The 17,982-nt window shown below is 31.0% G+C and overlaps 1 protein-coding gene across 11 annotated transcripts in view; it reads left to right on the plus strand.

Moving 5' to 3' along the window:
* Window positions 1–6,384: 6,384 nt before the first annotated feature.
* LOC106691134 (zinc finger protein 345) overlaps window positions 6,385–17,982 on the plus strand; it is a 46,152-nt gene continuing 34,554 nt past the window's right edge. For 4 of the 11 annotated variants that reach the window (XM_067048825.1, XM_067048828.1, XM_067048827.1 and 1 more), the window contains exons 1-2: window positions 6,385–6,497; window positions 6,960–7,021. In XM_067048825.1, coding sequence (XP_066904926.1) covers window positions 6,997–7,021 — 25 coding nt within the window. In that variant the 5' untranslated portion in view covers window positions 6,385–6,497; window positions 6,960–6,996. The other 7 variants (XM_067048824.1, XM_067048822.1, XM_067048818.1 and 4 more) reach the window with 6 other exon arrangements.

A 17,982-nucleotide genomic window follows, 5' to 3' on the forward strand; every position in this document is an offset into this window, starting at 1 on the left:
AAGTATGAAAAGACACATAATGGCCCATCACAAGGGTGAAAAGTCCCATCAATGTCCCCAGTGTGATTATAAATCAGTTAGATCTGAAAATATGAAAAGTCATATAATGGCTCGTCACACAGGTGAGAAGCCCCATCAGTGTCCTTACTGTGATTATAAATCAGTAACCTCTGGAGGTTTGAAAAGACATATAATGACCCATCAGTATTATGATGTGAATTTAAAAAAAGAAAAAAAAAAATGAAATGACAGTAAATTTTACATAAGTTTGGGATGTCATTAGTTCTAAACTGTAATATTTTGGTTCAAGCTTGATAAAGTAGAATTGCTAATTTTGGAGGTTAAAGAATTAAATAGACTTCTTGTAAGATATTCTAACTTTACAAAAACAGATATATGTAGCTTTGCCATTTCTGTGAGGCCAGGTAAAGTTGTTCTTTGTCCTGGTCTGCAATTTTTATTTTCACTTAGTACAATGTAATAAATAGTGTGATATATTCTGGATTTTCTTTTTAAAAAACATTGTGCAACATTATGTTAATTTAGAATAAAATACATTCAAATTGGAAGTTTTTAACCTCAAAAAATTTATTGAAGTTGTGATATGTAAATGTTGTAAGCATCTGTTATTTGAGAATTTGTTCTAGCAACCTGAAGATGGGGTGAAAACCCCGAAACGTTGTTTCATTTTAATGTAATAAAATATAATTTAAACTAGGAACATTATTATTCATTCATTATTTCTAATTAGTTAATATAACATCATTAAAAGTAGAGTAAATTTGCCAAAACATGAGCACTAATAGATTTATTCATGAGTTCCCGAGATACACTTTTTTAAAAAGAAACATTTGATAAAGAAAAATTAATAGTTAAGGAATTTACTTTGGGAAAACTATCACTGGAATTATTAGACATACAGTTGCCTATTTGCACTTATACTAAAGCTAGTTTAATGTGCTATGAGAAACTGTATCTCAGGATCTCTGTGAAGTTGGCCCCCCATCCTAGAAATATTTCAATTTTTTTTTAATTCTAGTAATATCCATAACAGTCCTCGAGTGCTCCATTATTTATAGAAATAGTTCTGATGTTTAAAACTTCAATAATACCAGACTAATGCATGCGCGTAAAATACGTATTTTGTGCAACTTTGACACCGTATATCTATTTTCCTGGCAACATTAGGGATTTATTTAATAAGGATAATTTTTAAAACTATTGGGGGGCCAACAGAACTCCCAAAAAACGAAAAATAAATTTCCTACAATTTTTGATCGCGAATTTTCCACCTGAGAAATCGTATAAATTAAAAATTATTAGAGTTCTAGTAGCTCCTATATGAGATTCAAAGTTCCTAATAAAAAAAAGAATTATTTATGTTGTTTAATATAAGAAATACCAATTAGACATTACGCAAGATTTTTGTGCAACTTCGCAGCCGTTTATATTTTTTACAGGCAACATTACGGATTTATTTAATAAGGATAATCTCTTGGGGGGGGGGGAGGGAGGCAACAGAATTCCCAATAAATAAAAAATAATTTCCAAAAATTTTTGACTTAAAAATTCAAAATTCTTAGAGTTCTAGTAGCTCCTATATGGGATTTAAAGTTTCGAATAAAAAAAAGAAACATTTAAGTTATTTAATACAAAAAAAATACCAAGCAAAAATTACGCACGACATTTGTGAACATTTGACACCGTTCAACTTTTTTTCTGGCAATAATACGAGATTTTTTCATTAGGATAATTTTTAGAACTCGCGGGGGGAGGGGGCAACAGAACCCTCATCAGAACTCAAAAAAAACATTTCGATCCAAAATATTTCTAAGTCGAAAAAAATGCGGAAATCAGGGCGTTTATCTTTTTTTCTAGTAACAATACGATATTATTATTATATAAAAGATAAACGGCTTGATTTCTGCACATTTTTCGGACTTAGAAATATTTTTGAGGCGAATTTTTGTTTTTGTTTTTTAGGAGTTCTGTTGGTCCTTCCCCCACGAGTTCTAAAAATTATCCTTATGAAAAAAATCTCGTATTGTTGACAGAAAAGAAGTTGCACGGCCTCAAATGTTGCACAAACTTCGTGCGTATTTTTACTTGGTATTTTTTTTTTTTTTGTATTAAACAACATAAATGTTTCTTTTTTTTATTAGAAACTTTAAATCGCATATAGGAGCTACTAGAAGTCCAAGAATTTTTAATTTCTACTTCTCAAGTCAAAAATTTGGGATCAATTTTTTTTTTGTTTTTAGTTTTTAGTTTTAAAAATTATCCTTATAAAATAAATCCCTAATGTTGCCTGAAGAAAAGATAAACGGCTTCGAAGTTGCACAAAAATCTTGTACAATCTTTAATTGGAATACTTCGACTAATAGAATTAATAACAATAAGCAAATTAACCTGCCACAGTATATTCGTATCTTATTAAGGGGAAAACCGCAGAGCAAGATCAAAGTGGCACAGGACCAGATTTCCAACTGACAAAACATATTACACCAAATTGACTAACAAATTTAAAGTAGAAATTAGAAAATACAAAATTCAAATTTTAATTAACTTTACTGAGAATCTTACAACTACTGACAAATCATTATGGCGGACGACTTAATTGTTGCTGAATTTTGAAGTCTATAACTATCCTCTTCTCACCGAATCCCAAACCTGGACCAGAACTGACGAAAAAAATCGCAAATATTCCGACAACACCTTTCTAAAACTTTTATTCCGCATCCTGATATCCTTAACCCAATTCATCTTGAATCTACATTGAAGCAGAACTAAATATTCCACTCCAAATGACCCTTCCACCTAAAGCATTTCATCCATCAGAAATATCCAATATCATTCACAGATTACCTAACCGCAAAGCTCATGGATATGACCTAATAACATCCTATATCCTAAAACTTCTTCCTAGAAAAGCCATCCTATTCCTCACCTACATATATAACGCCGTTCTCCGTTCCACATATTTCCCTAACCCATGGAAATTATCTATAGTCAAAATGATACCCAAACCCCATAAGCCAGCAGAATATCCATCCTCCTACCGTCCTATCTCTCTATTACCTATCATGGGCAAAATCCTCGAAAAACTCATTTTGAAACGTTTATACCCGATCCTTGATTCCAATCATATAATAACATATCACTAATTTGGATTCCGAACCTCTCATTCTACTATCCAGTAATGTCATCGTGTGGTGAACGTTGTCTCGTCTTCTTTAGAGCGCGGAATGTACATCGTGGGAATCTTTTTCGGTGTAGAACAGGCTTTGATCGAGTCTGGCACCTGACTGCTTTACAAACTCCGTAAATTCCTACCTCCTACATACTTTTTCATTATTCGTTCCTTTCTCACTGACAGATTATTTAAAGTAAACCACAATGGTTCCTATTCATCCCTCTTCTTTCAGTCCGCTGATGTTCCTCAGGGTAGTATCCTCAGTCCCATCCTCTAGACAATCTATACAGCAGACATCCCAATCAATCCTAACACTATCCTCACCACGTATGCCGATGACAGATGTGTGTTCGCTGTTAATTATAACCCTTTAATAGCATCCCAAACTCTTCAATCCCATATCACAGTCCTCGAAGAATGGTGTCGTAATTGGAGGATTAAAATAAATTTCAACAAATCCTAACAAATTACCTTTACCCTACGTAGTAAACCTACTGACTGCTCTACAGTATACTTCAATAATGTTGCCCTTACCCCTGTCGAATAGATCCGCTACCTTGGACTACATCTGATACATACAATACATACAAACGACTATATGAACATACGGCGTTGAGCTTTGGGGCTTCACTAAACCTTCGAATTCCTCTCGTATCCAATCCTTACATTCCAAAATCCTTCGTAAAATCCTAAATGCTCCCTACTTTTTCACAAATAAAATTATCCACAAAGACCTTAATGTTCCATTTGTAACCGATCTAGCCCGAACCAGATATCAATCCTTCCATTACAAACTCCCTAACCACTCAAACCCATTAGTTTCTAATCGTCCTCCCTCTTTTATTCCGGACAATCCTCCGAGGTGTCTGAAAAGATGGCCTCCAGACCTTATATTGTAAAAATGTTTTTAGAGTGCTACCATTGGGTACATGCTTTTACCATACCATTATAATTTCCTCAAATTTACTTGATATATTTATGTACAGTTGTAAATATCAATAAATAAATTTAAAAAAAAAAAAGTTTAATTGATATTTTTTTATATTAAACAACATAAGTAATTCTTTTTTTTATTAGGAACTTTGAATCTCATATAGGAGCTACTAGAACTCTAAGAATTTTTAATTTCTACGATTTCTCAGGTGGTTAAGCTGTTTATATCTACTTCAGATTTTCATTTCTTTTCAATGATTCATATTCTATAACCATTTCCTCCTACTATACCGGGAATACACTACTACTACCTGTTGCAGAAGTGCAAGTGCACATCATATGGATATCAGTAATGAGGTTTTTTATATGACCAGCCTGACTTATATGTGTCATATTTATGCTGAGAAACAAGCTCATCAGTGTTAGTATTTCCAAATGTAAAAGATGAGTTTTATGCCCACGTTAGCCACATAATTATGAAATTACCAAACCCTAAGAACTCAAAAATAACAAACTGCACTGCATCTCATTGCCCATTTAATGTAAACCTGTCATCTTACTGTGCTGTATGTCAAGATATCAAGAAAAAAAAAAGTTTTACCAACCAAATATTCCTTTAATGCAAAGCAGGCAGGCTTATATTGCTATAAATAAGTTTTACTAGATTTAAGTTTGTATATTTATAATTTATACTTATATTTGTTATTGATAAGTAATCATATATTTTTATTGGAGCATTCCAAGTACCTATGCAAAAATTAAATTGTTGATGAGAAATTGTGATTTTTGACCATAAATCAACCTGCTCCTAACTATTTTAAAGTTTCCCTTATCCTGTACCAACCTACTCCATCCTTGGGATACATTGACACAAACTACATTTTTGAGATACAACTTGTCCTTTTCTTCTACATTAATTTTAATATTTTCTATCATTAATTTATAAAAAATATAATTTATGTGAAATGGAAAATGATGAACATAAATGGTTGCTTATTGTTTATCTATGATATAGTTCCAGTTCAAATAATATTGTCTACAAATAAATTTTACATTTAATCATAAGTTTCGAATTTATGGAGGTTAAGAAATAGCTGATATTTGAATGAAGTTAGGAAAGAGGAATTATGGATGAAAATAGGGTAGGAATTCCAAAATGAGAAGGAATGGACAAGAAAGGATTTGTCGAATGCGATGGAGTATAAATATTGATTGGTTGGGTTCTAGTGGGTATAACAGAACACTGTCCTTCTAACCTGACATGTGTCCTCTGGTAAAATTGTAATTGCCTAATAAGATAACCTGCTACTACGATCAGGGGAAGCTTTTAGTTTTGGATTTGGTCCTTTGGAGCTCCAGAGCAGGACTGAACAAAGATTTATCTCTCGGGGCCATCAGTTACTTCTTCACGGAAACATTTACATGTTTTTTTTAGATGAGCACAAGATAAGATGAAAATGCTCTAAATTTTAAGATTGCTTATTTATTTATTTTCAATTTTCGGGTATTGCATATAGGGTCCCTTTATATATTCTCCAAATTGCAAAAAGTTAAAATGATACCGATTTTAAGAAAGTTTAATAGTGTATCAAATTATTTTAACTTTATAGATTTCTGATATATGATGGTCTCTTTAGATGTTTTCAGAGATGCAGACAATGAAAATGCATTCTATTTCAAGATCACTGGTTCACGCAATGATTTATTTTAATTTTTTGAATTTCTAACAAATGGGGTTCAATCCCTAATGTTTCCAAAATGCAGAAAATGAAAATGCTATCAACATTAGTTCAGATTTCCCTAGGTTAATTGTAGTGTCTAAGTTTATTTTACTTTCAAGTTTAATATGACTTAATTTTTTCCATTAATTATTTTCTTATTATTTAATTTAATTATATTTACATATAAGAAGATGGTCAGGGTTGTGGTCAAAAGTGAAACAAAAATAGTTTACAACTATTTATTTTCCGACGTTTCGCCCCACTTGGCAGGGCTTCATCAGAGCTAAAAAGATACAAAATGATACAATGATAAGAATAAAAAATAATCATTGTATCTTATCTTTGTATTTTTATTTTTATTCTTATCATTTTGTATCTTTTTAGCCCTGATGAAGCCCTGCAAAGTGGGGCGAAACTAACAGTTGCGTTAACAGCCGTATATATACTCATTGACAGTTTACTGTCACAGCATATCAACCTTGCCAAATATAATTACGATAGGTGGGAAAAAATCATTCTTATTTATTGTTTTTTTGTTTTTATTATAAATTAATTAGCTTACACACTGTAATTCATTTGATTGACTCATTAATGAACAAGACGTTCTTACTAAGTGAAGTTTCCAGTTGATGGAAGGTTACACCTGTATTGTAAGTTGGATTTCAACTTTTTGATAACATTAAGTTATTATATTTATAGCATAGCAAGCCTTTTATTATTTTCAGTTTTATTATTAATACGTTTTACTATTATTTGTGGTAGTACTCATGTCTTTGGGTATCCTATATCTCATCCTAAGTGTATCCTCTTAACATTACTGATATAATTGAACATTAAATTCATTATCAATTTACATTAGGTGCTATAACACTTTTTTTATTGCCATTAAGTATAATAGTTTTTAAATAAATTAAAACAATTTCTAGAAAAGTTTTTAGCTGATTGTTGTTTTTCAAATACTAATAGTACATAATTTTGTGTTCCGAGAATTCCAACTGGATGTTGGATGACTTAATGATTTATGTGAAGCTTTAGCAAGGTTAAAATCCTAATTGTACATATTTACAATCCATTTTGTTGTAAGTACAGTTCATATTTCATTTATTTTTCAGGAACAAATGATTTTGGGTGATTTCTATACCAACAGAAATGGCTGATGAAACTTACCCTTCATGTAAGTTTATCTACTAATATTATTTTAAAAGTTTTATAGAGTCCTTATGATTTCTTCTGTTTCTTGAAGTTGTTATAGGGATTTCACTGCAGAATATTATTTATTCTGTTTTATTTATTCTTTTTTAGTTTTATTTTCCAATGCACAGTAAAGAGAAGTAATGTGATCATACAAAGTGTTGAATCCAATTATTGTCAGAAATAAACATTTAAAGGTCCCCTATGTGCCAATAATCAAGTCTTGCACAACAAATATTGGTGTTTCCCTAAACTGTTGAGCTCAAAACAGAAAAGTTGTACGTTACTGACATTATATATTTAATGTTGGTGTATGCCTGGGATTTTACTATTACTTTTTTATATAATCTACCTACCGATAAGTGCCACTTTACATAATTGATTTCCCTAATTTTCAATGTTCGTAACGGTTTTTATTAATCACCTCATTTTAAAATTAAACGAGCCAGTTTTCAGACCATTTAAGTATTCCGACAGTATTTTTCTTAGTAATTTCAATATATATTCTGTAACAATTTAGCATTGAATAAATTGTTGAAAGTAAAATATAAATTTTATTAATCAGTTATTATTATGTTTCTGCCATACTTTTCTAAAGGAAAAGGTTAAAATTTTGCAATGAGACATATTATTAAAAGTACTTTTTTGAAAGCTGTTCAAATAGGAGTTGGTCAATCTGTAAACTAAAATGTTTATTTGAAAAATTAGTAAGGAAAAGTATTGCCAAAGTGAATAATATAGAAATATCTGCTCTGAAACGTACGAGGATTGATTACAACTCGAAGTAGGTTCTTAAGTGAAGGCTGAATGATGTCGCACTGCTCCAGATTATTATTATTTTGTTTTATGACTTAACTCACATGCACTAAAACTGTTTAGATTATGTACACTCAAATAAATCAGATGTTGCCAGTCCTTTATGAGATGTTTGATCCTGGTTTAATTTTAAATCAAAGCCCAGTTAATGGAGTTAAAAGTTTCTTTTATCGGCCTTTGATATTTTTTATGAAACTTTGTAACAATGAATGCAATTTGAAGTAATGACTATATTATTTTAGTTTAATTAGGACAATCAATAATTTTATGGAATAAAAACATGACCGTAATCAACATTTTTAATTAATTAGTCATTTGAACTTGTTGCAGTATCAACAACTATTATCAAAGAAGAGAAGGGACAGGAAATGGATTACAGTGAGCAAAATATTAACTTGATATATATCTTTGTTTTAATTTACACAATGCAAATTCAGTTCAAATAAAAAATTTTTTTTTAGTGGAGGGTCAAGTTTATTTTGACTTTTATTTCTGTAGTGAGCCCACGAGACAAAAACTTGATCCCTCACCATGGCATTAGTATTGGGTGGTACCTTGTAGATAACCCTTCCCCTCTCTGTATGTCAGAAATGACCAGAAAGAGGGTTATAATAAAAAAGAAAGAAAGAAATTGGTCGGGAGATTCCTTATTTATATTTTAAGTAAAAAAGAGAGATTATTTTATTAATGAGGTGTAGGTAGTTAACCGTAGATTAATCCTTAGAGAAGTTTGTCTGGGGGGGAGGGTGCGGTCAGCAAAGAACAACATAAATAAACAAAACAATATGTATTTATTTTATGCCGACGTTTCAATAGATAATAAAAAATTGATAATTGAATAGTAAAAAAAAAAAAATTATTGATAATTGTGAAATTAGATGGTAGTAAATTGAAAACAAGATGAAAAAAAAAAAGATAGAATATAATATCATGTAGGTAAGAAGATATGTATAATATAAGATATGCAAGTAGTGTTCAAAAACTGAAAAAACAAATATTGAACACATTGAACAATATGACAGAAAATGAAATATAGTGAGTGACTTATATCTGAATTACAGTGTGAGTATTAACTTATATACCTATACCTAAAAATATAAATATATATATATACAATAGGAAAAAGGTAGAATATGGAGAATGGGAAAAGAATAATGTAAGAAATATGAGAACGAAAAAGGAGACTCATGTTATGGCGTAGAAGATAGGCCTAAAACTGATTGATTTTTAGAAAGTCTCACCGATAGATAGATCTAGAGGACGATAGACAGACAAAGGATTCGCTAGAAACGTAACTGTCAAGAAAGACTGTTATGACACTACAGTTGATATGAAAAACCCTCTTTCTGGTCATTTCTGACATACAGAGAGGGGAATGGTTATCTACAAGGTACCACCCAATACTAATGCCATGGTGAGGGATCAAGTTTTCGTCTCGTGGACTCACTACAGAAATAAAAGTCAAAATGAAAACTTGACCCTCCACTATGGTTAGAATAGGGCACCCTGTAGATAATCCCCCCCCCCACAATACATTTCTGAAATTACCAGGAAATCACAAAAAAAAACATACCCCCGACAAACTTCTCCAATGATTATTTTTATTAGTTAAAATTGAATTGTCACATATTTTAAGATATTTGTTTTTCTTGGTTTGTTTTAATTATTATTCTTATGTTGGCAGATGGACTTGCTCAAGTAAAACAAGAACTGCTTCATCCGGACGAAGGTGAGCTATATTTGTAATTTACTAACCTGTGAGTGGGGACGCACCTACACAAAGTAGGCCATTTTAAATTTTATCATAATTAATCGTTTTGACTTCTTTGATCTTCCATCATGTTTATGTTCATTTACTAGTGAGCTACACTCTTGGGTTTTTCTTTACCTTCTTTGTCTCGGTTTTAATGATGTTAAAGTTTGTACTTGTTTGAATTAATTTTTGCTTTTACTGTAATATTTCCTGGTTGGATGTGGAAAAAAAAAGTTAATAAATTATGTTTTAGCTGCCTGTTTAATTTTGAACATTGAACTTTATAAACAGTGAACTAACTTTAAACAGTGTATTGACACTTATTATTTCTTATTTTGATACACGATGTTTTTTTCGCCTATATATCAGAATAGGTAATATTAACTTTTAATTTTATTTTTCTTTGCGTGTGTTATTTATAAAGTAATAATTTGTAGTCAGATGTTTTGTTGTTTTAAGTATTTTAAATAAACTTTTATTTTGGTCTAATTAAAATTTGTTAAAGATTGATGTCGACAAATGAAATAATAAATAAATGAATCAAATAAAAAAAAAAAAAAATGACAGTATCTTGTATCGATCCATAGAGATATCTATATGAATAGAATAATCACAACAATGTGTCAAAATTCTCTTGCCAACACCAATTTTTATTTTCTATGTTAATTTTTTCTCAAATTCATTTGATATCTTCAAAGTAGTAATTGAAAGCTAGTGTATAAAGCCCTTTCTTGTTATTATATTGTGGAATTTAAAAAAAACAAAAACATAATAATTGTGAATTTAAACTTGAAGTAAATAAAAGTTGCAGTACTATGGGACTCTGGCAGAATGTTTGTCATTCTTAGCCAGAGCCAACTACGAGAGGCTGCTTTAGCCTGTGGGTACCATGTCTGAGCGAACGGGCTATAAAAAAATGTAAAAGAGGTCCTATATAGAAAGGAGTATTTAAAATATCCTTTGAGGAAAGACATGTTCTTTCACTCAGCTCTTCGATCGCCTTAAAGATGGATATTTTATTTTTCATTTCATACTCATAAAAAGTATGATACTCCCTGTTCCTTGTTTTAAATATTATTTTCATATCAGCAGGTGGACTTGCTCATGTGAAAGAAGAAATGTTTGTGAAACAAGAAGAAGAACTGCTTATCCCAGATGAAGGTAAGGCAATTTGAGTTTATTAAAAGAAAACCCGTCCTGTTAACCACAAAATTGATAAAAACTGTATCTTACATACCTACAGCCATATATTAAACTTAATTAAGGCTCAATAATTTTACATTCATCTTATTATCATCACCAAATATTTCTATTATGCTTTTGTTTTTCACCAGTTTGTTATCCCTCTATCGATTTTTTTTTTTTTTTATACTTAATTGTACCTATATACTATATTTTATTGACTTATATTTGTTTACCTAATGTTTTTATCAAATTTTTTAAACTTTCACCTTACATGTTTTTATTAACTTATTTCACTTATCATTATCATCACCTATATTGTTTACATTGTATCACATTTTTTCTTTTATTTATTTCTATACTTAATTACTTATTTTTAATATGTTTATATACTTCATTTTACATCGTACCTTGTATTTGTATTTTATTTTTCTTATTATAAATAAGTCACAAAGACAGCTTTGTGATGTCTACGGGCAGGGAATAATGAGTGAAAGCAGGTTGAGGCAATGATGCATTGATTTTAAAGATGGCCATACCGGTGTTCATGACGAGGATCGCAGGGACGAGGTAGGCCTAGCCTCGTGACTGATGACCTGGCAATGCTAATCAATGACAAAATTCGTGAAATCTGTTGTTTCACAATTAAAGAACTCCCGGAACATTTTCCCCAAATTTCATGGAATTTGGTGCATCAAATTGTGGTGAAGCTTGGTTACCACAAATTTTGTGCTCGGTGGGTTCCAAAAATCCTAACTGAAGAGCATAAGAAACAGAGACTGGTTGCAGCACTGAACTTTCTCCAAGAACACAAAGCACAAATGGTAATGCAGTTCTGGATCGTATCGTAACCGGGGACAAGACTTGGGTGAAGCATGTCAACTGTGAAACAAAACAGCAGTCGATGGAATGGGTGCACACACATTCTCCCAAGAAACCATGAAAGTGTTTACAAACGTTGTCAGTAAAAAAGTTCATAGCTACTTTGTTTTGGGACCCCAAGGGAGTGCTTCTCGTTAATTTTGTGGAGCAACAATCAATTCAGAAAGGTATTGTGAAAAACTAAGAAAGTTATTGTGTGGCTTACAAAATAAGCTTTGGGGAGAACTTAGCACAAAGGTGTAGTTTTTTCACGAGAACCCACGTCCACTCATTCCCGGGCACTCTTGGATGGTTTAGGATGGGAGGTGTTTGACCATACACCATACAGCCTGGATTTGGCACTGAGCAATTACCACCTCTTCCTTGCGATGAAAAAATGACTCGACAAACAACACTTTGATATTGGCGCTGAACTCCATGCCAGTGTAAACCAGTGGTTAAAATCGCAGGCAGCAGATTTCTACAGAGAGGGTGTATTGAAAAAACTTGTGCCACGGTATGATAAATGTCTCGATTTGAATGGCTTATAATTAATTTTACCTATATACTATATTTTATTCACTTATATTTATTTATCTAATGTTTTTATTAACTTTCACTTTGTTTTTTGAACTTTCACCTCTCATGTTTCTATTTACTTATTTCACTTATCATTATCATCACCTATATTGTTGACATTCTATCAAATTTTTTTTTTTTACTGATTTCTATGCTTAATTACTTTTAATATGTTTATGTACTTCATTTAACATTATATCTTGTATTTATATTTTATTGAAAGTAGAAGGAAATAAATAAAATAGTATTAACATAAAATAAACAGTGATTAGAATTATAAATTATATAAACTATTTGGTTAAAGAAGTACAGAAGATGCATATCAAATGTAAAAACAGAAAAGTAGATAAGGAAAAACAAAATTTAACACATTAAAAGACGGAAAATAGAGAAGTAAGTTGAGATTAAATGAGGTTAATGAAGGAATAGATAAAAATAGAATTAATAATTATAATAATAAATGAGCAAAGAACAAATCAGAGCCACCTACCTGTTCATGATGATTGCTTTACAGACTTTGACAATAAATCGGAAGCATGCAGGAGTGAAGGGTAGGTGACCGTTATGGTTTTATTTCTATTTCAAATACGTCACTTCTACAGGAAATAGGCATAAAAATATGACGAAAAATGAAGTAGTATTTTCTCTCGTTGGATTCTCATTTGGTTCAGCCATTCTATTTTATTTTATTTACTTATTTTTCATAATATACCTTTGTTATCATAGTTTGTTTCACATGTTAAATAATTTTTACTTTTAATCTCGCTTTATGTCTTATCTGTTATCACCTTCTAAAATCAGGATCCAAAAGAAATGGGTTGGATCATAAGCATCAAAAGCTAATCTTTATTTGTAAATAAAGATACATAGATACATACATACATACATAGATACATACATACATACATAGATACATACATACATAGATACATACATAGATACATACATACATTGTAATGTGTGTTAAATAATATAGAAGAGTAAAGCATTAAAATTCTGTTTTCTCCCTCTTAAATGAGTTTGGATGGGCTTATTAAATTTGATATGTGTGTAAGGAGATGGTTCCTGGTCCTTGTAAATATTATTTTCATATCAGCAGGTGGACCTACTCATGTTAAGCAAGAAACCTTCGTGAAACAAGAAGAAGAACTGCTTATTCCAGATGAAGGTGAGAAACATTTACTTATTAACTAAAGAGTAGGCACTGTACGAGTGTACAAAGAACCTGGTAATATATTGTGGTGTTATTTTTTATTATTTCATTTAGTAATAGTATTTTGATTTCATTCTGAATGAATTTAATAATAATGTGGTATCAATCTATGTTTTTTGTATATATTTTCTATTAGGTAGACTTTGTATAATGTAAGTCGATCTAATTGATTTTAAAATAATTTATTTGCTATATCAACCTTCTGCAAATCCAGTTGCAAATTTTGTTCTTAATAGGTTTATTTAAAAATGAAAATAAAATTACACCTGACTACAATTTTTTTTTTTAATTAAATAGAAAAATAATACAACACAAACAAAAATTTTTTAATTAAATTATATCAACCTTTTTCAATTTTATGACCACTTAAAATTGTAAAATAATTAAAAAAGCTTTGTTGCTTTTTTAACTCCAGGAAATTATGCGAACATAGATAATAACATATTATGTTTTTAAGGAAAACAAGTTCTTATATAAATAAAATTAATTTATATATACTTGAAGAAATTATACGAGGTGTTTCAGGGTTAAGTGGCCAAACTGAAAATATGAATTAAGGATCTCAAAACAAGAAAAAAATTTCCTCTGAAGGTATGTCCGCAAACGCTTTGTTTAGCATATATATATTCACGCCTAAAGATTTACATTTTTATGAATTGTTTATGTTATAGGAAATAAATAAAACATATTTATTTGTTCCAACTACTTTATTAATTAAATGTATTCATTAAGATTCATATTAAATGTTTTTCAAAGTGAAAGTATATCTGTAAACCATTTCTTTTTAAGATGAATTAGATAGAATACTAATATGGCCTTTTATCCCTAACTGTATAAAAACTATTGGCAACATAAGAATTAATACTATTTGGAATTAGCATTGGGAACTGTCAATAACATTTATCAGTTTGTAAGAGGCTTTTCCACAGTACTCATCATTATGCCTTCAATTTATACTAATGGTTAATATGCTGATATGGTGTTTGTGTAAGGTTTTTTTCAATAGTAATGCTAATGCTGCCCATCGTGAATATGCCAGGTGATTTCCAAATAGAAGATTACAAAAGAAGTCTATCTTTAGTCCCACGTTTCAACGTTTTGAAAGTGGTACATTTGATATACCACGTACTGATGGTATTTTTGCCTCTTTGCAGAATGAAGAAAGGAGTGCGACCATATTACATTATTTTTATGATAATCCAATCCATCTGGCTGTGTACAAAGAGCAGGAACAAAATTAAATATTACGCCAACTACCATATGGAGAACTTTCATTGCAAATAGACTTCATACATATAATTATCAGTGGGTACAAAATTTATTACCGCAAGATTTTCGGCAAAGCAGACATTTTTCAGATTGGTACTTAAATCAACTTGAGCATAATCCACAATTTTCAGGAAATATTCTCTTGACAGGTGAAGCTACCTTCACAAAAAGAGGTATCTTCAGTCAGAAAGATAATCACCTCTGGTCGCAGTAAAATCCCCATGCAATTCATGAACATCATTTTCAGCACCAGTTTCAGTGCATTCTGTGGTTGGGGGAGATAGACAATATTTTAACAGATCTGCATTTCTTGTCGCCTCGACTCAATGCATGCACATTTCTTGAATTTCTTAGTAATGATTACTGTGATTTAGTTAAACATATTCCACTACAACTGAGAAGGGACAATGGCTAAATGTTAATTATCCCAGTGGCTTGGCCTGCACGCTCTCCAGACCTGACACCACTGGATTTTTTTGCTTGGGGTGATATTAAACAAAAAGTCTATGCAAGGCCGGTCAATGATCTTAATTTCTTATGAAGAAGGATTATTGAATCTTGTGAAACAATAACAAATATCCAGTGCCGTTCTGCCACTGCTGCTATTGAAGAAAAATGCCGAGCCTGTCTTAATGCACAAGGCAATCACTTTGAACTACATTTAATATGAACTTAATGTTTACGATTAATTAATAAAGTAGTTGTAACAAATAAATAAGTTTTATTTATTTCATATAACCTAAATAATTCATAACAATGAAAATCTTTAGGTGTGAATATCTCCTAAACAAATTGTTTTCGGACATACCTTTAGAGGAAATTTTTTCTTGTTTCGAGGTCCTTAATTCATATTTTCAGTTTGGCCACTTAACCCTGAAACACCCTGTACTTAACTACAATTAAAATTATGTTTAATATAAAAAATCATTACTACTTATTTTGTTATTATATTCAAATTATTCTTCTGTTGGAATGACTTCATTTTTCATAGCAAATTTTCACTTTAAACTCAAAACTAATCATATTTAAAATTTGTTTAATTTATTTCACAGTTTATCATGACTATAGCCACTTTTTATCTTTTATTTCAATAAAGCAAGTTCGCTCATAGTTGTGAAAATTACTTATAATTTTTTCTTATGTGTATGTACTCCACCTGACTTTGTATTTGTATAGTTCATGAGCACTTATTGTAACCATTGATATGGATTGTATTCTCAGGTTTGTGGTAAACGGGATAAATTGCTGTTAATGATAATAATAATAATAGATATTGAAATGATAAACTTGGAACTAATTTTTTTAATTTATAAAATAAAAATGACGTAGGATAATGAAACAAAACCACTGAAAAATAGTGGTTTATTATATAAAATAATAAAGGATCCAGCTTGGTTTTTTCTTTTATTAAACTAAAATATTAAAAAAAAAAAAATAATCATTTACTGTCATTACTACTATTGCACTTCTACAAATTGTACATAAAAAAATCAAATAATAATATACTGTCTCTAATAAGGTAAAAATTTGGTAAATTTTACTTGCTCATGTGATAACCACACTATGGCTACGATGGGGGTCCCTGGTGAAGTACCCAAGCAATCGGTCTGTCTTGTGTAAGTACAGCGCTTGTCTCGATCTTCACTTGTTCTCTGCCACCTGGCGAGAGTCCTTTTATGCATCAGCCATACAAATAAACACCTCTATTTACTGTTATTTAAATCCTAATTTACAATGTACTACTTGCTATCTAATACCTGGCCACTCTGGTAATGTATTTTGTATATTTCTATATCTTCTGTAGTGATATGATATAGTAGGATTTGTAAATTGATTGTGGAAATTTGTTTTGGTGAGAAGTATTTTATAAACAAATTTCTTGTTCAATTTTTAAACCGACCTATATTTATTTCCTCTGCACATTGGTCATAAGATTATGGTATATATGGGCTGCCATAATGCCCCATAGAGCTACGGTAGCTTAAGGTTATGACACAATCTTACTAATTCGATGTCTATTGGCGGTGCTGGTTTGAATCCGGCCTGGGGCGTTGACTTTATTCATTGAGTGGCGGTCCCACAAAATGAAAAACTTTGACCCCCAACCATGGTTAGGCAGTATAGGTCTCCAATAGGTCCTGGCTGAAAAACTAAACAAAAACATTATGGTATTTTTTACAGTAATCATTTAATCAAAATAAAATTTGCAAAAATTAACGAAAATGATTCATTTTATTGGTCACTAGTTCTTTATACTTTATCATTTTAATCTAATGTTCTTCAAACATAATTTTCAATAATTTTTTATATTATAATTAACTATTTGTTTTAATTAGACTAATTATTAGTTCATTCAATACACCATTTTGTTTTCAAAGTTTAACAAATCAAACAGAACCGTATAGCTGTAACTTAATGATTTAGCTAAAATCCTAAATAAATGATTGAGATGAGGTTGTTGTATGGGGGCTATAAGCCCTTTAAGGGTGAGGAGGGGAGGAGCATAACCTCATCTGACATTCTTACTAGCTGTGCCCTCTGTAGGTAATTCTATTCTCTGTGGGGGTTTCCTTATTTTTGTGACTCATCTTTTGACTTTTAGAGAGATGTCAGAGCTGATAGCTTTTGGCTGCGAAATTTCTTATAGTTCCAAAGATTAATTGATCTATTCTTCTTCTTCAATCGTCATGACAACCCATTACTGGGTCATGGCCTCCTCAAGCAGCTTCCACCAGTTTAATTGGTTAAGTGGAGCTGCTCTCCAATTCCTCACTCAGAGCAGAGTTCTCGAATCCTCTAAAACACCATTCCAATACCAATTCTCACAATTTTTCCCACATCAGGCTCACCGATTAAGAAGTAGACTTCCCTGTTCATGCATCTTCTCCAAGCTGAACCATCCTTTACTGTGCAGTAGATGTGTCTCAGTATCTTTCTCTGAAAGGTTTGGAGATCCCTTTCATCAAACTTCGAAAGTGCCCAAGTTTCCGAGGCGTAGATCAGTATTGGTCGAATTAACATTTTATACAATCTAGCTTTCGTAGATCTTGATAGTGAGCTACTACTTAAGTGCCAACACAGTCCAAAATAACACCTATTGACCAATGCTATTTGTCTCCTTATCTCTGCCAAAACATTATTGGTTGCATTAACTTGTGATTCGAGGTACACAAACTCTTCAATCATTCGAAAGAGCAATATACTAATTTGAACAAAATATTTGTTAAAACCTCATTGTTGACAACCAATCATATATTTGCTTTTGTTGGTA

Source organism: Halyomorpha halys, unplaced genomic scaffold (assembly GCF_000696795.3).
Source record: "Halyomorpha halys isolate HHAL.00 unplaced genomic scaffold, Hhal_1.1 Scaffold2104.1, whole genome shotgun sequence".
Classification (NCBI taxonomy): Eukaryota; Metazoa; Arthropoda; class Insecta; order Hemiptera; family Pentatomidae; genus Halyomorpha; species Halyomorpha halys.